Source organism: Vitis riparia, chromosome 5 (genome assembly GCF_004353265.1).
Source record: "Vitis riparia cultivar Riparia Gloire de Montpellier isolate 1030 chromosome 5, EGFV_Vit.rip_1.0, whole genome shotgun sequence".
Lineage (NCBI taxonomy): Eukaryota > Viridiplantae > Streptophyta > Magnoliopsida > Vitales > Vitaceae > Vitis > Vitis riparia.
In genome coordinates, this window is record NC_048435.1 from 19,656,221 (window position 1) to 19,678,508 (window position 22,288).

The window sequence follows — 22,288 nt, forward strand, 5'->3', positions numbered from 1 at the left end:
GAAAAAAATTTGGATTTTGGTGGATGTCCAAATGAATATACTGGCCATTTTTCACTGAAAGTTCTAACAAATGCTTGAAATTCCAATGAATTTCCTAGCTGATCTGACATGATGGAAAGTAGGGAAGGGGGAGGAAGGGAGAGTTTGGCCAGATTACTGGGCCTGTAAGCTTAGTTGGGGATGAGAGAGAGAGAGAGAGAGATGAATTTCCTAGTTGATATGACATGATGGGAAAGAGGGAAGGAGGAGGAAGGGAGACTTTGGCCCGATTACTATGACTGTAAGCTTAGTTGTGTGAGAGAGAGAGAGGGAGGGAGGGAGGGAGGAAGAGTCATGCACAGGTCAATGAGCCCTAAGGTGTGAATTTCTGTGCTTTACACCATCTTTATTTGGATCCAACCTTGTAACATGTATCTAATGTTTTTTTTTTTTTGATAAATGAGCACAAAATATATTAAAGGGCGAAAAGCTACAAAGCATACAGGTAGTATACATAGCAGCCTAAAAACAAAAAACACATAAACAGTCAACCTCACCAGCCCTTAAGGAGTCGCTAGCCACTCTAAAAAGCCTAAAAGCGAAGAGGACTCCTCTCCCATATACACCCTAACCCAACTCCACAAATTACATACAAAAGAATGTTTTTAAGCTAAGCTTTTAGGAAAGTTGGTAGATTTACGTATTATCAAAGCTATAGTTAACTAAAGGTCTCAAGTTTGAATCTCTCCTACTATTTATTCCCCCATCTATTTATCTGTAATCTGTAACTGCTAATTTGTCTTTCTATGTGTGGATATGACAGCTAATTTATCTCCACATAGGGGTATGGGACTGCATGTGTGGGCAGGTGTTAGTTTGGTATACATTCTAGCTTATATCTTAGAAGCGTAAATTCTAGACTGTTCCTATTGCCCCTATCACATGTTGTGAATATTAGGAAATGATATTTGCATTATGAAACAATCACTTCAAAGGTCTTCCTAGTTTATATTATGGTCATATTCTAGAACTTCTTTCTAGTTAGTTGAAACTTTTCCTGTTAGTGGATTATTTTGTATTCCTAGTCCTTGTTCACTAATTCTATTAACATCTGCATATTCCGAATGTCAAAGGATTATTTTGTACTCCCAGTTCTTGTTCACTGTGATTCTATTAACACCTATAAATTCAGAATGACAACCTAAATATTTAGATTCACCACAATTAGACAAATTTCTGGTATGAGTTCTCTTCTTTTGTGCTGATAGGTTGCTCGTGGTGACAACAGTGGTGGAGAATCCATTCCCATGCTGTTGAGAGTTCCTCGTTTCTTTGATCCTTGGGGTGGTTATGATATGATTGGCTTTGGGGACATTCTCTTCCCTGGTTTGCTCATTTCATTTGCTTTCAGGTACTCTTTACACTGTCAAGTTTCCAGTAAGCATGATAACAGTGAAGGTTATGATTATGGATCCTATATTTTCCTTTAAGTTTTTTAATAAAAATCAACAAACTCATCACTATGAATTAGTGATTACAATGAACGACAAGATATCCTTCGAAAAAGAACAAAATCTGATCAAAGAGAAGAAGGCAAGCCTAGATTGCTTCACCAACAAAAAAAAAAAAAAAAAAAGCAGCTTTTTTTTCCTTTTCTTCTTCTTCTTTTTTTATTTTTATTTTTATTTTTTAAGTTTTTAAAAATCATATGAGATTCCTTATCCTTAGGATTATTTTCCTTTTAATTTTATAATTATTATGTTTATAAATATTTATGACTACCATGTCAAGATTGTTATTCTTTACTTATATATGTGTCGTATTTTGCAACATGACTTTGCTTTAACTTTCTCCTTCTTGTTATTAGTTCTCTTAATTTCATTTCAATAATTGTTGTGAACAACATTAGATTATTCATTCCTGGTAAGATAGTTCAGGTTTGGTATTAAAGCTTTAGATGGAAGCCTTCATTTTCTTGATCATGCCTCAATAACAACAACCAAGAGGTCGATGTCATCAAGTGTTTGGTGTAGCCAAACTTTTACCTCAACAATTTTAAAATGAGTAGAGTTCTTACGAAGACAACTTAATATGTTGACCTAAATGTTGGCTTATCACACTGCCAAGCCAGAGTTATTGACCCAGTGATTGATGCTAATCCCTTGGAAGAGGGTGATGATGATTATTTTTGACTGAGGTTGAACAAAAAATTTGGAGTGACGATAACGATGTTATATATGGTGATAGAAGGAAATTTTGCAATGCGGGAATCTGTCTTTCTGAACATAAGGAAGAGTTAGATTATGGGGCAAATTGTGAAGGAGATCCAATGTGTATTTACTATCTTGAGGAGGATGATGGCAATTTCCGTAATGGTGACAAGTGTGAGTCTTTGGTTATATGGAAGAGTTTGTTACTCCAAGGCATTGGAATGTAGAGGATTGACAGAAAACTGTCTCCATACCATTTGTACAATGAACAAAATTGCATGCAAGCTAATCATTGATAGTGGAAGTTGTGACAGTGTGGTTTACCAATTAGTAGATAAGCTCAAGTTAACGCTTGGGAAGCATCATAAGCCATGTAAATTATCATGATTTATTTGTATTGATGTTCAATAGATAAGTGAGGCTTGGTGGGATGTGATAATTATGGATGCATGTCTCATCTTCTATTTGGTAGGCACCTATACTTTTCATAACTCATAGTCCTAGATTTCAACAACAATCTGCAGAAAACATCAACCACTATGGTAAAAGGAAAGGGTGGAGTAGATTGCCTTGTCTTAAATCCTTAAAGGTCTTTATTGATCTTTGGAGCTTGTATTTGCTAGCACTGCAAAACTGATTGACCATAATAAATAATGGCAAATTCACGACCTCCATTTTTGGACTAAAGCTTTACCTTTCTAATGCATGGTCCAGAAAACCTTAATCCATGTGATCAGACTTTCAATATTTAATCTGGAAAGGAGTTCCCTTTTCCCTTTGGCTTTTCTCATCCACATCCTTATTTGCCACTAAGACTACATCCAATATCTGTCCACCTTTAAAATATTTTGTGCATAATTTATCTAAAATATTTTGGTATCATATTTTATTTATTTTATTTTTCTGTTTGATTGTCACAGATTTGACAAAACAAATAAAAGGGGCATGACAAATGGATATTTCCTTTGGTTGGCAATTGGCTATGGATGTGGTAGGTATTTTTACTTGTCATGTTTCTTCCTGCATTTTTGTTTTATTGATTTCTTTTCAATCATAAAATCAGAGTTGGTTGCTTATGTGGAATGCAATATATTCATTGGGGTTGCTTGCAACGTCTTTTCCTAGCAGAATGAGATTGGCGAGTGCCTTTTTCTAGCTTGATGCTATTCATTTTCTATGCAGTGTGACGTGTTTCATGTGAATTGGGAGTGTTTTTAACTTGCATTCGTATATGTGGTTTCCAAACCATAGGAGATGGTCAACATACCTACTAGTATGAATACAAAGCATTGAGATAAATTACTTGTAACTGGAGCAGAAAATGTACAAATTTGGTATCTTGCTGCAATAACTTCACTATTCTTACCTATCAAAAAATAAAAATAAAATCCTTCACTGTTCTTATAGAGCGTATTAAGCATTATCACACTAATGATGTCCTAAATTAGTGATGGTGACATACTGACTGCACTTTCTTGCTATGGATGCCATCTAGATACATGGACAATATACCATCATAACTGACTTAGACAGTTTGTCTATAACCATATAATAAAAACTGAACAAAGAAAAAATGCATCTTAGAGACTTTTTTTTTTAAAAATTTATTAAGTTTTAAATATTGAGTTTCAAGTTCAATTGTTCGATGGTTTTTTTTTTAACGTAATAGCATTAAGGAATGTATTATTAGTATGAGAAGCATCTGCTTCATAAAAGCTTGAGAATCAAAGAGATTGGTTAGGAGGTGTTATTGTATAACAACTGTTTTTTCTACAGGCTGAGATAATCATGCATTTTTGTGTGAGATGATGAAGTTGAAATAGACTGACATTAGTGATGCCTTAGAGGTCAGGGGTATTTAGAAAGGAAGCTCAGGAAATGGTGAGGCTAAGTTGAATGTGTATGATGATCAGTTTTGCAAGTTGGGCCATAGGACGGGGAACTTATTCTGATATGTGAGCTTGTCAAGGTAAGGGAAAGAAAGGGTAGAGAATCAATCTTATCACTCCTGTTCTAGGCATGGAATAGATGAAATTAATTTTTTAAAAAGGGATTTTGTTCAAGAATAAAATGTTGTTGAACTGTCAATACCCGATTCATCCTTGAAAACCATATTGCATATTAAATCTGATGAGATAGTATGAGTTCAGACAGTATTTTGTGAATGCATAATTATTTTAAATATATTAACAATCTCTTTATTTTTTGGGTGAAACTGCATCGAGGGGGAGGATTAAGATTTGGTGAAGGATATTGAGGTTAAAAGAAGAATGAAATAGTTATTGTTAGAATTTATTGTTGCTATGCTAGAGTTTATTGCCATATTATGGTTAGGGTATTATTACAATCTCCTCTTTTTTAGCATTAATAATATAAATAGGTGGAAAGGTATAGGAAAGTGTACAAGACCAAGACTAAAACCTAAGGCCTTGTTTAGGAACTATTTTTAAGAAGAGTTTTCTGTTTTCTAGAATAAAAAAACTGGAAAACACGTTTGGCAATAAAAAACTGTTTTCTGTTTTATGAGAGACAGAGTGTTTTTAGAGAACTTTTAGTTGTTTTTAGTTTTTTGAGAGTTGTTTTAAAAATAATTATACAAACATATATAATGATTAAAAATAAAGTTGTGGATATAAAAATTATTTTTAAAACATATTTAAAAATATTAAAAACAAGTTAAAAGCATTTTAGGTTATCAAACAGACTTTTGTTTTACAAAATATTAGGGCTTGTTTGGTTGCGGTTTTTGAAAATTGTTTTGGAAAACAATTTTTGAGAATAGTTTTTAAAAACAATTTTTGGTGTTTTAAGAAAAAAATTGTGTTTGGGAACTGAATTTTGGTAAATAGTTTTTGTTTTCAAAAACAAAAAAAACATGTTTGGTTGAGTTAATAAACAAGTTTTTTAAAACAAGTAAAACAAAAAACATGTTTGAAAGATGTTTTTTTTTTTTTTTCCAATTAATAAAGTGTTTTTTTTCAATTAATAGTATATTCTATTAAGATGAGATGAAAAGTTTTAAAAAGAATTAATTTAATTTTTACAACTAATTTTCACCTAATAAGGTTGTAAATAAAATAAATAGGACATGAAAATAAATGCGAGTAAGGTGAAGTTTGAAGATGGTCACTTTCCAAGGGATTCTCAGGGCTGAAGATGATGTTATATTTGTGTTGACCAATATATTTTACCATCCAATATGTTTGACCAATAGATTTTCACTTTATGTATGATTTTTTTTTTACCACCCATTTTATCCATACAAATGACCCTCATGTCCTTTAAAAATATATTTGACCGTTCCAATATTGAGAAAAGTTTTTCCAATCAAAAAAAAAAAAAATATTGAGAAAAGTTTTACCCAATATTACTACCTTCACTCTCTCGTCTTTCATCTTCTTCAAAACTGAGAAAAAAATCACCTACAAAATCCTTTCAATAATCAACTCGTTTTCTTTCTCTTCCATGTCCTTAAGCAATTTTTTTTTTTTGTTTTTCTTGAACAAAACAACTCAAGAAAAATCAAAACTGAGGAACGGAAAAAATCAGGATTTTTTTTTTTTTTTTGGTTTTCTTTCTCGTTCCCCACTTTTCTCAGCATCCAAATGGGAAAAATAAAAAAACTGACAACACGGAGAACACTTGTTCTCTTATGGCTTTTTTTTTTTTTTTGTATTGTTTTGTAAATAGTAAAAAAATAGGCAAAACAACATTTTTTTTTGTTCTCTAAAAAGTGCCATTTTGAGAACACGGAGAACAAGAAAAACAAAAACAACTTTCTCAACCAAACAAGTTTTTAGTGTTTTTTTTTGTTTTCAAGAACAGAAAACAGTTATTGAAAACACTAACCAAACAGGCCCTTAGAGAACAATTTTCAAAAACTGTTTTTAAAACTATTTTTAAGAATTGTTTTAAAAAATAGTTACCAAACAAGGCCTAAATCTCTTCCATCTTCTTTTTTTTTTTTCTCCTTTTAAAACCTAGAATCACAAGTTTATAATTTCAACTTGGTAGATTATGCTCACATCATAATGATATCATGCTAAGGTCATCATCCCAATCTAAAATTTTGCAAGGTTGGATCTACTAGTTTTTTAGGTAATTATGGTAATGTTTTAGGACTTATTTTGAAGTTGTTTAATTGGATTCTGTGTGTGTGTATGATTTTTAGAATTTTACTCCTTATTTTGGATTTGAAATTTGGGGTTATTTTGATGGATGTTTTTGGTTCAAATTGGTCCTACATGGTATGCTTGGGCAGAGGATGATTAAAATGCTGGCTGTTTTTTGCTGATTTTTTCATTTGCATTTCAGAGTATTTTTTTAATGCTTGAGAGGACCCATGGACTATTTTTAGACTCTTTGAGGATGTTTGATTGTGCTTTCTTGTTTATTTTTTGATAGGCGCCTAAAAGGAGACATAGCATAGTACACACGCAGTATACAAAAAAAAAAGCTTAGTAGCGACTAGGGAAAAGAATAAAAAGACTCGTTTCCTTATTTTAAGCTCAACCAATTTATGAAATCTAATGATGACATTGTATGATCCTCTATATATACCCTAGCTTAGGTCCCAAAAGTAAACAAAAAAACAGATTTGATTGCTTGGTTGGATTGCCCAACATTGTTAAATGCCCTTCTATTTCTCTCCTTCCTAAGAGTCCACATCAAACATAAGGGAGTGATCCTCCATTTTTTTTTTTCTGTTTTTTCCTAACAAAAGAGCCATGCCAACCCAACAAGTGCTCTCTCTCTAAATGTAGAATGTAGAATGCATAACCCACTCCACTCTAAAAAGAGAGAAAATTAGATGCGGCACCATTCTTGCTTTGGATCAGTGAAGAAGCTAGTGGTCTATTGTTTCCTCCGCACCTTTGCACAAGTAACATCTACTAGGGAAAGTCCATTCCCTCCTTTTGAACTAGTCAAGAGTAAGGATTCTACCCCAAGATGCTTCCTAGGCGAAAAAGCTAACCTTCAATTGTGCCCAAGCCCAACATACAATACTAGCTAGAAAAAGGCACTCTATGACCCCTAGATAGGGAAGAATGGAGAGATTTAATTGAAAACTTGCCACATTTGGATTTATTCCACGTTAGTTTGTCCTTTACTTCCCTTTTAATTACCATTAAATGTAATTTTTGAAAGAAACTCTCCACTTCAGTCATCTTCCAATCGTTAAACTGCCTTGAGAAATGGGGGCTCTAGTCACCCCCTTCCCCTTCCAACTCCCAAGCATTTGCCACCCAACCCTCTTTGTTGGAGGCCACGAAAAGTAAATTCGGAAGGACTTCTTCCAAAGTTTGATCCTTGCACCATAGGTTTTTCTAGAATTTAACCCTTCTCCCATTCCCAATTAAAAAGCGAGACCTACTTTTTATCGCCTCCCATTCATGTCTAATGGCTTTCCATATCCCCACTCCATATCCCCACTCTTATTCTCGTCTATTAACTTTCCTGTTACAATTTGTTTTCATAAGGGATTTTGTAGAAAATTTCCAATTCCACTTACCAAAAAAATCTTTATTAAGGACATAAAGGTTGCGTATTTTGAGACCCCATCCTTAATTCCCAAGGGCATTAGATTCTAGTTAACTAAATGAGACCTTTTCTCTATAGCCCCCCTCTTCATAAAAAGCCTTTTTTGGATCTTCTCAAGTCTTGAACTGACCTTACTTGGGATGACAAACAAGGACATTGAATAAATCGGAAGGTTTGATAAAATGCTTTTGACAAGAGTGAGTCTCCCACCCTTAGAAGTTGCCTCTTCCACATCACTAGTCTTTAACTAAATCTCTTCTCCACTGCATCCTACACCCTAGAAGACTTGAAGGGACTCCCAAGGGAAGACCCAAATAGGAAATGGTCAGCTTCCCTATTCTACAGCCTAACATCGAGGCTAAGTCCTCCACATTAGCTACTCCCTCGATAGGAATAGTCTCTCTCCTCTCTAGAATTACTTTTAGGCTGGAGTTTGCTTTACACCACAAACGCCCAACTCAAATAATTCAACTGATCTGGATTGACATCATAGAAAATCAAAATATTGTTGGCAAACAAGAGATGAGACACTTCCAACAACTCCCCATCCTTTCTACCCACCTTAAAACCTGTGATGAAGCCCTTGCTCTTGGCCTTAGTAAACATTTGACTGAGAGCTTCCATAGCCAAAATGAACAAGTAAGGAAAGAGGATCCCCCTGCCTCAACCCCCTATAATTCTGGAAGAAATTGGATAGAGTGCCGTTAATGAGAATGGAGAAGGTTGCTGTGGAAATACGTCATTTTATCCACCTTTGCCCAAACCCCATTTTAGACATGATTGCCAATAAGAAATCCCAATTAATATAGTCATAAGCCTTTTCAATATTTTTCTTTAGAACAAGATTAGACAAGCTGCTCTTTAATCTTGAGTCAATGGCTTCACTAGCAATAAGAACTGCATCCAGAATTTGCTTGCCCTTTATGAAAGCATGTTGAAAATTTGAAATCACCTTTCCCACCACTTTCTTAGGCCTATTTGCTATTACAATCCCCCTACAAGACTAATAGGTATAAAGTCTTTTAAATCCTCCACCCCACCCTTTTAAGAGTCAACACCAAGAAAGTGGAACTTAAGCTTCTTTGGAAAGTGACATGAGTGAAAAACTCCCTAAAAAAGCCCATGGTCTTAGGCTTAACAAGGTCCCAACAAAACTGCCAAGAAGTCATGGTAAAATCATTTGGACTTGGAGCCTTGTCCCCACATCAAAAACTTCCTCCTTAGAAAAAAGGCTCCTCTAAGCTCTTGGAACTAGCACTCCCCAACACTTCAAAACAAGTCCCTAATGCTTGGTCTGCAATCTCCTGACTTGGATAGAAGAGCATGAAAAGCACTGCACACCCTGTCCTTAATCTTGTCAACCTTTGTCAGAGTAGCACAATTAACTCTCACTTTGGTCATCAAATTTCTTCTACTACGAGCATTGGCCATCTTATTTATGCACCATTAACTCCACACCCTGTCCTTAATCTTGTCAATCCCCACTTTTGCAAACATTGTTTTTGCAAGAGAGCAATGTTTCTGGGGTTTATGAGTTGAATGAGAAAATTTTTGTGGGATCAGTTATGGTAGTATCAGCCTTTTACCATTGACTTGGAGCAACAGAAGCACCACTAGAAGGAGTTCATGATTGCTTCCTCATCATCTAGTTTTGGACTTTCTGATCTTTGTGGTTTTAGGGATCATATTCTTGTTAGCAAAGACTCCACCCATTGCTGCTAATGCTTATTCTTAGCTATTCATGTTCTCTTTAGGACTATGGCTCCTTTGGACTCTTCTACCCTAATCTTTAGCATAGCAATAATGAACTATAATGGTCACTTTCATAAATCATTTAATGGAAAGGGCTTGAGAGGCATCTGGGTGGTTCTTGGGAAATAGTCCTTCCAAATGAATTGTGGCATAGGGAATGCCTTGGTAGTGCCAAGTAGTCACAGGCTTGAAGGAGCTTGTTTCCACGTGTATGTTTGCTTTCCCTTGTTGCTGTATGACTTGAAGAATAGAAGCTGAGAAATACAAAGACTTAAATTCAGGGCTGTAAAACTTAATTTGGGAAATTCAATTAGGTAAAAATTAAAGAAACAACAGGAAGAAGTATGGACTAGAATCTGGAATCACTCTAGTAAGAGTTAGGAATCATTCCTTGTTTAAGGCCTCAACTTGTATGATATGTACATCACTCATGATAATCATAAAATCATTTATCCTCATTCATTTGCTTTTCAAATGCATACAAGCATAGTTGTTAAAAACATAGGATACACGATAAGGTACATTTTTTATTTTATGTTATGAAAATTGATACTTATGGTAATTCATATCATATCTTAAGCTTGTCTTGCGATGCATAACAATACAACAATATATACTCCAGCTATTTTTCATAATATTTAAGAAAAATCAAAGTTATTTATTTATTTTTTCTCCTAGAAGAATTATTGTATTAATTATTTAAAATATGCAGTAAGATTAGAAATTGATCATAAAGAGCAGAGAGAGGTAAATAATCCTAATATGAAAAGCTACATTGTTGTCCAAAGTCATATTAGGAGTAAAGAAAATTTATTCTCACAATGAATATTGGAAGAATTTCTATTTGAATGATTTGAATTTTGACATTGAAAATGATGGTAATTGGTGAATGAAAACTTTACTTAAATGTATTAGTTTTGAAAATATAAAAAGTTGAACTTTGGAGATGACATATAAAGACATATATATCAACAACACATGTAGTACTATCTTTTATAAAATTGGTTATATATTATTCTATATTTCATGCTTCCCATATATATGTACATTTATGCATATTTTTTCTATTTAATTTTTCACTACATAGAAACTTACAACACATGATGTGATACAGAACACAATACAAAAAAAATAAAAAAATGATACACAATACATTTTACGAGTTAACAACTTTGCATATTAGTAAGGCCTTTTATGGATAGGTAGAACTGTATGCTTACATTGGAAGACTAGAAAACATTTTACCATACCCAGTTAATTAGTGAACTCCTAAGACTTAACAAACTGATAGATACTTCTTTATATTATCATAAATATGGTAACTCCTATATAAACAGTCCAAAAACTCATCAATATCATGATGTAAAATAAAACTTATTGAAGAACTCACTAAACTCTGTATAATGCCAGTATCCCCTTGTTCCCACTAGGTTAAAGTTTTGGTCTGCAAATTATCATTACTTTATTGACTGCTTATACATCTTGATCATGGCACTGTTGCTGTCAGCTCTCCAGCTAGGTAGAACTTTACTTTGGTCAGTGAAGGGCTTAAGGCTAGCTAAAGCGTAAAAAGAATAGGATTATTGAAATAACTTTTTGTTTTTTTGCTTCAGCTTGTTTATAGCTGATGCCAAAACCATAATTTTAAAGAGGTAAATTTGATGTTACAGAAGTTTCAATAAATATGAAATATTTTTTCTGCATAAGACAAAAATGAGCTTCCATGTCAAAAACTCTTAATAAAATTTCCAAAACAAGTACAAAAGTTCTAATTGAGCTTAAAAAGGTTTTTTCCTGTTCGTAAGTCAATCCAAACTATGCCTAGGTATGAAAAGTGGTTTCCTAATAAGTTAAGGGAATCCATTGTATAGTGGTTTATGCGTCCATCAGGAAGGGTGTTAAGGAGTTTCTCTAAGGTATTGGCTTTGTTAAGGGAAACATACATAGACTGTGGGCTTCGTTTTGTTTTATGACCTAGTAGGTTAGGCTTTTTGTTCTTCAATTTGGGTGTTACTGTAAAATTGAAAATTGTAGTTCTAGTTAATACTGTAGCCTTTTAAATTTTAAGTGAATGAAAATGAAAAGTTTATTTGTACTGTTTGAAATTTTAGTGTTGAGTTTGATTAAACTATTTGACATATTAAGTCTGAAAATTGATTGATTTACAATTTTTTTTCTTATGCTTTCAGTTATTTAGTAATAGTGATTTACAAAATTTTAGTAGTGCAATAAATTTTTTTGTCTTTGTGTGTGGTGTTATATATATGTATTCCCATTGCAAGTGGTTTTAGCAGCTCCCATTATAAATTTATGGAAAGGAGTCAAGACAGAAATTGTAGCTAAACTACATTTAAAAATCCATTTTGAGTGTTTGATGTATTCATGTTCTGATCCAGCTATAAGACATTTATAATGTCTTGTAAATGCTGATTCCATTGTGATATTCAATTTTTTTTGTTTCTTATTTTGTCACACTTTAGAGGGACTCTATTTACTCACTTTCAATTGCTCATGTTTATGCATCATGAGAGTTCAAAATTTCCTTTGTAAGTTAAACTTTAAGGACTATTTATCCACTTTCAATTGATTCAGGTTTTTGCATCATGAGATTCCTATTGGGAAAATATATCGATTAACTAGAGAAAAAGAAGATAAAATATTGTCGTGCGTATAGGAAGCAAATACTCTTGACCAATAAAAATATGAAAAAGGCAATGGCAGGTAAAACGAAGAAAATCATTATTTACCAGATCCCATTCACATAGCTTTGCTATGAACAAACTTTTGTTTCCCATCAACCATCTGGCCCAGAGAATGTTTTATAATTTGAATCGTTAAGCTGATGAAGAAAAGTGATTGATGTAGAGAAAGAAGACAACAATGTCATTTTAAAAATATAGAACTTCAAAGTTTTAGCATATTGTGTTTGAAATCTTAGGCATATCTGAAATTAAGTTTTACCTTATTTTTTTAGATGATAAACAATTTGCATTATCAAATTCACTGAATGAGTGAAGACCATTTAATTTCACTTTAAAGTACTTAATTTGGTCACCAGAAACACTTAAGTAACTCATAGAATGAGTTCATTTTAGCTAGCTGCCATATGGAGTTTCTTGCTGATGATAATGAATGATTCACGGTATTGCAGGTCTCTTGTTTACCTACCTAGGCTTATATCTGATGAATGGGCATGGTCAACCTGCACTCCTCTATCTTGTTCCATGTACTCTAGGTAACAACTCAAGTGACAAGTGACAACAAATAGCATGAATTACGTCTTTTATTTTGCTGATGGCATGAATTTGTATTATTATCATTTTGATCTTTTTTTCCTGTTCCAATTCTGTTATTCAGGTGTCACTGTTATTTTGGGTCTGATGAGGGGTGAGCTAGGTCATCTATGGGAACATGGCACGTCCGTGCCTATACCCATATTGGGAAGACCTGGAGAAGCTTAGAGCATCTAATCAGTTTTAAGCTGGATGCGGGTGAACTACACTGATGCAGAAGCTGCAGAGGGGAAAGATATGGCTTCATACATCTTTCCTGAATCCGGATCTCAGTCCAACATTGTGAGAAACACAATTGGTATAAGTGATGGACTTCAAAGCCTTTAAAAAAGCAACTCACCCTTGGAAACCATTTCCATGTATATCATCTCTTGTATCTAGTAACTTTTTCCTCATTGTTTGCTACTGACTTCTTGTTAATGTTGTAACATATTCTGAACTATTTGTCTTACAAGATGAATTCCTCGTTGTTTTCTGGTTTATCACCCTGATTTCGGAGCTTGTGCATTAACTTATTTGCCTTGTTCGTTTAACCTTGATAATAAGAACTTATTTTTACTTTTATGGCTCAGTTGAATTTTCAGAACACGAGCACACCAACTTCAATTTCATTCTAGTTTTCTTCGGATATAGGTTTCACTCTTTTTTTTTTTTTTTTTTTTTTTCAGTTAGAATGTTAGCAAGCTGGGCGTTTGAACAGTTTTAGAAAGGGAAAAGTGATGTTGCAGGATTAGGCATGCAGATGATAGGATCAAGACATTTCTTACTCATCTGAAGTGATCTCAATATCTTAATGGGTGCTGACTTCTCTGATGGTTTACACTCGGAGACTATCTTAGATAATTAAGTTCTGTTGGATTCTAATTCAAAAATATAACTGGGCTTGTTTTACGATTTGGGAAAATAAATAGTTTTGATTTACCATGTCTTGTCTTTGGATGATGAGGATAGAGGAGGCTGTCTCTCACGTCACCTTCTCCTTTTCTTTTTTGCCATGTAATAAAAATGATTATATTTTAAGTTAAAAACTCCCTAGTTATTTAAAAAAAAAAATGTAAACCTTAAAAATGTTATCCTGATTAGATTTTTCATTTAAGAGAGTTTAGAAATGGTATCAAGCAAGTGTTTGGACCACAAATTGAAAGATTAATGTGATTGTTTTTTCAAGTATATTTCATAAAACCTAAAATCGGATTTTTTTTTTTTTTTTGAGCAAAAGTAAAAACTAATATGTGGCATGTTTTAGGTGGCCACTTATTTAGCAAATAATTACCTAAACATAACTAAAGAATAATAACATCTTGATTTCCAATTGTGCGTGACCAAGATGCACTTCTTGAGGTGGAGAAGGTGAAATCCCAAAGCGGTAGTCACCCATTTTGAATTTGGCATGATTTCAAATTGGATTTTGAAATGGTAAGTTAGGATTCTTTGGTATTGTATGATATCAAAAAAGGGGTCATTTCGAAATGGATTTTGAAGTCATAAGTGGAGGGTTTTCCCTAGCAATGTGTGATTTCAAATTGGTGAGTTGGATTTTGAAATCATACATTTTGAATTCGAAATGTCCCTTTCGTTTTGCCTAGTTGGTTCAAATGACCATAACTTCTTTATTTTAGTTTCAATTCACATATTATTCAAAGTCCTGAACTCATGACTTCTTGAGATTCAAAATGATGTATAGCTTGACTAAAATTGATCTTAAGAAATCCTTCAAAATTTACCTCAAAGTGAAGTATGTGCATCTTCTAGACCTTAAACTCCATTTCCTAAGTTTAACTTCGAGATTTGGCCTCCAACCTTCTTCTTATATTTGCTTGTTCTCCAACTCTCTCCATAACCTTCATGAGAAAATAAAGGCTATGCTTAAATGAGAAAAACACCCAAGAGGGGGGTGAATTGGGTTTTTCAAAAACTTTTTCAACACAACAAATTCAAGCATAATATAATAAAAAAAATAAAATAAAGAGATAGAGTTAGAGAATTCAAACTCGGATTTTAGAGTGGTTTGACACTTCCTTGCCTACGTCCACTCTCCTCAAGTTCCTAACCGAGTGAGGGTTCCACTAACTTGAAGCTTCGACCAAACTTCTAAACTTCTTTACACTTGGATTTCGACTCCAATGGGCTCTTACACAAACTCTTCAAGATTCAAACCTCTTGAAGGCTTTAACACTTAACTTTTACAAGAATGAATTCCTCAACCTAGCTCAAAGATAGCTCAAATACAAATAAAAGCTAGGATGACTTATAAGGGTGCACTAAAAGATATGCAGGTGATGATTTAATGCACTAAGAAAGAAATGAGAGCTTTTAAGGCAATAACAAGTGGGTAGACAATTGATTGCAAGTGTTCTCTATGTCATAAATGAAGTGAAGCTCTCAATTTATAGGTTTCTAAGCTCGGGAGCCAAGAACAGTAAAAAACAGCCTCAACCGATCGAGTTGGGGGTCGACCGGTTCACTAGCGCTTTGGAGCATTTAATGCTTTGGTAGGTTACCGTTACCTTGACTGGAGGTCGATTGGGAAGGAGGGAACCTCAACCGGGAAGGGAAGGCTACTAGAAGAGAGAGAGTGTTTTTGACACTCCTTGACCGGATCTCGACCAAACAAGGGCAACCGATCGATCGGTTCCCTGGCCGGTTAAGATGGTTGGCTTATGCCTCGATCAGTTCAGCCTTTTTGCCCCGAAAATCTATATTTTCAATTTTTTTTTTCTTTTCTAACACTTAGGCAAAGTCTTTAGGTAAATTAATATACCAATTTTGAAACATTTTGCCTAAGGTACATTTGATAAAACTCAGGTTTTAATGAAATCGTAATTTTAAAGAATAAACCTTGTTTTCAAAGATGTATGAAAAGATATGAAAAACCTAAGTGCACCCATGCATTTATCTTACATTTGTTTCCTATGATCAAAAGTCTTCCAAAAGTCTCGATCTTGTATCCATTTTGTCCTTTGATGAATTTCCAAAAATATACCTGAGATTCTTTACCATTCAAACCAATTAGTCACTTAACCATGGTTTGTTATCATCAAAACCTGATTAGGAGAACTCTTAGGCTAGCAATCTCCCCCTTTTTGATGATGACAAACCTTGGTTATCTAGAAGAAGATAAAAAATCTTCCCCTCAAACCAAGCATAGATCAATCAATCAATCAAAATATATGAATTTAAAACCAAGATAATCAAGACATGCGAATTTTCAATAGGAAACAGTGTAATAGCATATCATATATATATATATATATATAGTAAAGTCAAATGTACACGAAACATAAACATATAAGCTAATCTAAACAGATGATATGATAATGATATGCATGTAGGTCTCCTAGATCCTAGATATCTCTCCCCTTTTTGGCAACATAAAAAAGAAGCAAAGAGGGTTTAAATGAAGTCAAGGCTGAGGAGGTGGAGGTGGAAACACAGAGCGTAGGTAAGCCATTATCTCTTCATGCTGACTCTCCCAGCGACTCTCAATGCGCTCAATCATCTACTAAAGATGCTCAAATGCAGCCTGCTGCTGATTCATGCAATCCTCCATACGCTCAAATCTCTACTATAGATACTCAAACTGAGAGGTGAAGCAAGTATGATACTGATCCATGCGATCCTCTATGAAGTAGAATCAAGTATCGCTGACTACTGTAAGCTCCTCCATATTAGTGCTAAGAGAGCCGATCTGAGCAGATAAATCCATCCAAAGCGCATGATTAGGAGCGTGAGATGCCTGATGAGGTGATGTCTCTATGTGAGGAGGCTTGGTGAAGGATGGTCTCGCTATGTAAGCCGACTCAGACATCATCGACTTAAGGAATGTGGCCTCAAATTGAACACCCTCGGACTGGAGTGGAGGGATGTCAAGCTCGGGCTCTCTTCTCAAAGCCTCTCTGAGGGTCTAACCCACTATCCATCTCTCACATCTTGGCCTCCTCTTCTACTCCGGGATGTACCTATCCCTGTCCCCAGGCCTGTGTTGGTGGTCACTCTACTTTCCTAACCTAGGAGCCATTGGGGCCTTCTCAAACTTCATCCACCCCAAAGACTGCTCATCATATGTATCATAAATATTAGGGGTCTCGAAATCTGTCTCTCTACTCAAATTGATCTTGACATATTTGAATACTCGAGTGAGGAAGCGACCATAGGTGAGTACACGGGTCGTACTCTCGCAGCATGATATCATGTGCAACATCATCAAATATCCCACATGAATTTGTCTCCTCGTTAGAATGGAGTCCATGAAGAGTGCCTTGATTCGTGCCCGATTGGTGTTCCAATTGATTCAACTCAATTGATGTGCTTTGATCTCAATCCTCAGATGGGAGTAATCAACAAAATTTATAAACCTATTTCACCATATACCGGGGTAGCATTTAGCTAGCATAGTATAATGGCTATAGGATCGTCCACAGAGATGGGTTTTCACTTCGCAATTGATATTAGTTCAAAAACTGAATTGGTGCTTTTTCTTTTATTTGTTAGCTTTAAAAGAAGACATAAGTTTGAATGAAAACAGATGGTATTAAGCTAACCTAACATAAAGTAACTAAAATTAACTAGAAAGAAATTAGAAAGAAAGGTGTTTCTTGGGATTTCAGGTTACTAGGATCAGGTGCCAACTACAAAGAGGGAGATTCCGGTCACTTGAATCTTTTCCTCTCATTCGGAATTTAACTTATAGTTATTTCCCGAACCGGTGTGATACAGATGCTTGCCATTAATGGTTTCAACGCTAAATCCCTCTCACTGATACACCTTGCAATGACTCGTACCTCTCACCTAGTATTTGCCATTCAAGGTGATCCTTATCATCGGATCATCCTTCACAAGCGAACAAGAGATAATAATTAGACCTCCATGGAGCAAGATTGCAAGCAATAAGAATCCATGGAATTCGAAAGCTTACCAAGTATTGGCTATTCAAGGTAATCCTAGTTAACTAAAAATATAAAAACCAAAAACGGATCACACTTTCTCTTCATTAAAAACGGAAACAACAAAATCTCACACTTATGTAGTCGGAACCTTACTTAGCTTCCTTCACCCAAGAAACAAAAAACCTAGCCACTCATCCTCTGAGAAAACATCTCAGAGAATGTTTGGCTAGCAAGAAAATGACAATGAAAGAGAAGGAAAAACAGAGCAAGGCTCTGTATATTCTATAGATTGATCTATTCTACATACTTATATATGTATATCTTTTATAATGGATGCAAGGGAATATATATAGAGAAGTTTTTCCAACCTTCCTAGCTAAGAAATCTTATGGTTGGTGGATTACAAGGAGAAGAATGGAAATTTATACAAAAATATCTAAAGAAAAGATCTAAAAGAGTCGGTGCACAAATATCCCAGTTCGCATGTAGATTTCGCACGTTGCATGGTGACTTGCGAAAATCTAGCAAGTTGATTTCGCAACTTGGAATCCATTTTCGCACGTTGAGCTCCAAGTTCGCAAGTTGCAAAATCACTTTCGCAAGTTGGGCTTCTCTGTGACTGTGCGGCTGTATTCCATTTCCATTTTGAAAGGTAGACTTTAATTTCGCACGTTGGAGTTCCAAATTCGCAAGATGCGAATTTGTCCTTCAGCTGGATGCAGTTGTCTTGCGAAGGCCATATCTTCCTCATTTCAGCTCCAATTCGTACACCGTTTGAAGTGTTGGATTCTTGACTTCCTGAGATTTGAAATGGTATATAACATGTAGAAAATGGACTTCGGGAAGTACACCAAAAGTGCAAAAGAAGACTGCAGCTGCTGTCCTCTGTTTTCTTCACTCTGTTTTTCCTCTCTCCGTTGTTCTTTCCTTGCATACTTTGAACGACTTTGGAAAAGGGCTATGGAGCTCCAAAGCTTGGTTCTTCATGAATTTGAGCTTCCAAAAGCTTTGCCATGAACTATATACAGCTCTCCCTCATTCTTGGATTGCTTTGGTGTAGCTAAAAGCTATCAAAAACACCAAAACTTAACACAATTTGATTAGAAACGATTGCAAGGGTCCTTAACATGTCAATTGAGTTAAAAGGTAATAATTACTACTCAAGAGTGTTTAAAAGAGTTAATTACAAGCTACAAAATAGCACTTTTTGAGTAGTAATCATGCCTCAAGGTATGAGATCTCATCTCGGTGCCTACCTCGTGGCAGCAGAATAGAGCAGATCATGTGGTAAAGGATTCGGCTGATCACGGTCAGGCTATGTGCTGATGGTTTGCCCATCCATTGGGCTTCTGCAAGTCCACACATCCTCTGAATGGTCTCTTTAGGCTTGAAACCCGACACAGTGGGCCAAGCCTTGGACTCATACACCCTGAGTCCAACTAGAGCAATGTCAAAAATGTGGCAGATGCTTTCCGGGTCCAGTTGGATCTCAACACCTCTAACGGTGTGATTACTACTCAAAAAGTGCTATTTCATAACTTGTAATAAACTCTTTTAAACACTTTTGAGTAGTAGTTATCACCTTTTAACCCAATTAACATATTAAGGACCCTTGCAATCAATTCTAATCAAATTGTGTTAAGTTTTGGTGTTTTGATAGCTTTTTGATCACCAAAGCAATCAGAGATTGAGGAGAGTTCTTTGGAATCCATGGTAAAGCAATGGAAAGCTCAGAAACATGAAGAACCGAAGCTTTGAAGTCCTTTGCAATAAGCAAATTCGGAATGCAAGGAGTAAAAGATGTCCGGACAGGGCGTCCGGACAGGATGGCGGCGGAACATGGTCTGTGGTAGGCTGTCCGAATGACGTAGCAAGACTTGCTCACATTAAGTCAATGATCCGGACAACATATCCGGATAGGATATGCTATCGTCTGGGTGTGATGTTCACGAGTGCCGTGTGCTTCTCTCTCTCGGAGTCCGGATAGGGAAGCGCGCCACATGTCCTCTTGGGGAATTCGGATGGAGTTGATCCGGATAGCCTGGCGGCGCGGGATATCTCACATCCGGAATTCCATCCGCCGACATTTCTCATCCGGATATCTCACAATCGGATGGGAGAGGAGGACGTTTCAACTTCTCCGGTCAGACATGTCCAGATCCTCTGAGTGGATATTTCATATCCGGATATCTCATAGACGGATGGGAGAGGAAGACGTTTCAACTTCTCCGGACAGACATATCCGGATTCTCTGATAGCACTTACCCGGAGAGTTTTTCTCTTAGTATACAGTGCCGCGGTGTTCTCCTGAAGCTTCCTGATATTTCTGACCGACATCTTGAGATATTTTGCTTTAGATATTTGTTGTCTAAATCCCCAAAATCTCCTTGTAACCTACCTATCATAGGATTCCTTAGTATTTAAGCAAGAACAAAGGGGTGAATAACCTCTTATATATAGTTGTAATTTTCTTTACACATAGGGATATAGAGAGATCTCGAGAGTTTGTTTTTGGAGACAACCTTTTGTAATAGTAAGAAATATATTTTACAGAGCACTTGCTCTGTTTTTCCTTCATATTTTTGTTTTCTCGTTCTTTTTATTTCTAGCCAACCAAACTCTGAGGATTTTTCCTTAGAGGATGAGTGGCTAGGCTCTTTGTCTCTTGGAGTGAAGAAAGCCGGGTAAGTTTCTTCATGCATAAATTGAAAGTTTTGTTGTTTTAGTTTTTAATGAAGAGAAAGTATGACCCGTTAATGGTTTTTATCTTTTTAGTTAACTTAAAACGCCTTTAACTCACCTGGGTCAACACTTGATAAGGCAAGTGATCTCCGTTCATTGAGATGCACTAGTTTATCTCTTGAGAGCCTTTGGGAGGTGGTTTGAAGGTAGGATTTTCTAGAATAGCCAACACTTGGTAAGCTTTTGGACTCTAAGGAGACATCCATTAGTTATCTCTTGCGAGCTTGTGAAGGGAGATCCAAGGTTAAAGATCACTTTGAATGGCAAATGCTAGGTGAGAGGCACGAGTCATTGCAAGGTGCATTAGTGAGAGGGATTTAGTGTTTGAACCCATTAATGGGAAGCATCTGTACCGCATTGGTTAGAGAATTAACTATATGCTAATTCTCTAATGCGAGGAAAAGAAACAAGTGACCGGAACTCTCCTTTTTGTATGAGGAACCTGAGCCTAGTAATCTAAACTCTAAGAAACACTTTTCTTTATAAGTAAAATCAGTTACTATTTTTGGTTAGCTTAAAACCAATCTTTTTTTAAACATCTTTATGTTTTCTTTTAAAGCTAACCTTGAAATGAAAAGGCACCAATTCATCTTTGGATTAATATCAATTGTGGAGTGAAAACCCATCCCAGTGAACGACCCTAGAGCCACTATGCTATGCTAGCTAAGGCTATCCTAGTACATGGTGTAATAGGTTATAAATTTTGTTGATTACTCCCTTCTGAGGACTACAATCAAGGGACACCAGCTGGACACGAATCAAATGGCACCACTGTCAGGGACCGTTGAGAGGACATGAATTAGCTGAGACACCAATTGGGAACGAATCAAATGGCGCCGCTGTCGGGGATGGTGCCACTTTACAGTGATATGACCTTTTCAGAGTACTTGTGATCTTCATCACAAGTTTGGTGACTTTTCTTTTCTTTTTACTAATTTTTTTTTATTTGTTTCTTTTTATTTGTTCATATTTTTAGTATAGCTTTTAGTTAATCTTAATAATTTTTTCTTCTCTAGAATTTTTGTTTCTTTTGTTTTGTTTTGTTTTCTCTGTTTTTTAATTCTCAAATTGCTAGTTGTGCATGCCATATTGAATATGAGATAGCAGGGGAAGCCATGAACTTCATGAGATATGTGGCTGAAGTTTCAAGAGGATGGGATGAACCAAATGCTAGAGATATGGGAAGAAAGACGTCTCAACCTAATGCTAAGGGTGAGATGTATATTTTGAATGATGGCATAGACATGAAAGCAAAGATTGCAGCTATGGCAAGGAGATTGGAAGAGCTAGAAATGAAGAAGATGCAAGAAGTGCAAGCCATCTCTCAAACACCATTGCAACCTATGCCTTGTGCCATTTGTCGATCATATGAGCACTTGGTGGAAGAATGTCCTACCATTCCAACGGTGAGAGAAATGTTTGGTGATTGCAACACCTACAATTCCAATTGGAGGGACCATCCAAAATTCTCTTGGAAACCACAGCCACCTCAGTACAAGCAACCTGCTCAAGCACCACAGCAAGCCTCAAATCTTGATCAAGCTATGGTAAATCTTAGCAAGGTCGTGGGAGACTTTGTTGGAGCTCAAAAATCCATCAATGCTCAACTCAGTCAAAGAATTGACAGTGTAAAGAGTTCATTGAACAAAAAGATGGATGGAGTGCAAAATGATCTATCTCAGAAAATAGATAATCTCCAATATTCAATCTCAAGGTTTGCCAACCTCAACATAGTGCAAGAAAAAGGAAACTCTCATTCTCAACCTTATCAAAATTCCAAGGGTATCCATGAAGTGGAAGCTCAAAAGAGAGAATCTTCAATGGTGAAGGAAGTTGAAGTGGTTATCACTTTGAGGAGTGGTAAAGAGGTTGATATGCCCACATC

At 35.6% G+C, this 22,288-nt stretch overlaps 1 protein-coding gene across 1 annotated transcript in view; it reads left to right on the plus strand.

Annotated features, from left to right (window-relative positions):
- LOC117914296 (signal peptide peptidase-like 2) overlaps window positions 1-13,346 on the plus strand; it is a 34,404-nt gene extending 21,058 nt beyond the window's left edge. The window contains exons 11-14 of the mRNA XM_034829564.1: window positions 1,248-1,390; window positions 3,110-3,180; window positions 12,634-12,717; window positions 12,840-13,346. Of these exons, the coding sequence (XP_034685455.1) occupies window positions 1,248-1,390; window positions 3,110-3,180; window positions 12,634-12,717; window positions 12,840-12,943 (402 nt within the window). The 3' untranslated portion in view covers window positions 12,944-13,346. The remainder of the gene's footprint in view (window positions 1-1,247; window positions 1,391-3,109; window positions 3,181-12,633; window positions 12,718-12,839) is intronic.
- Window positions 13,347-22,288: the final 8,942 nt, after the last annotated feature.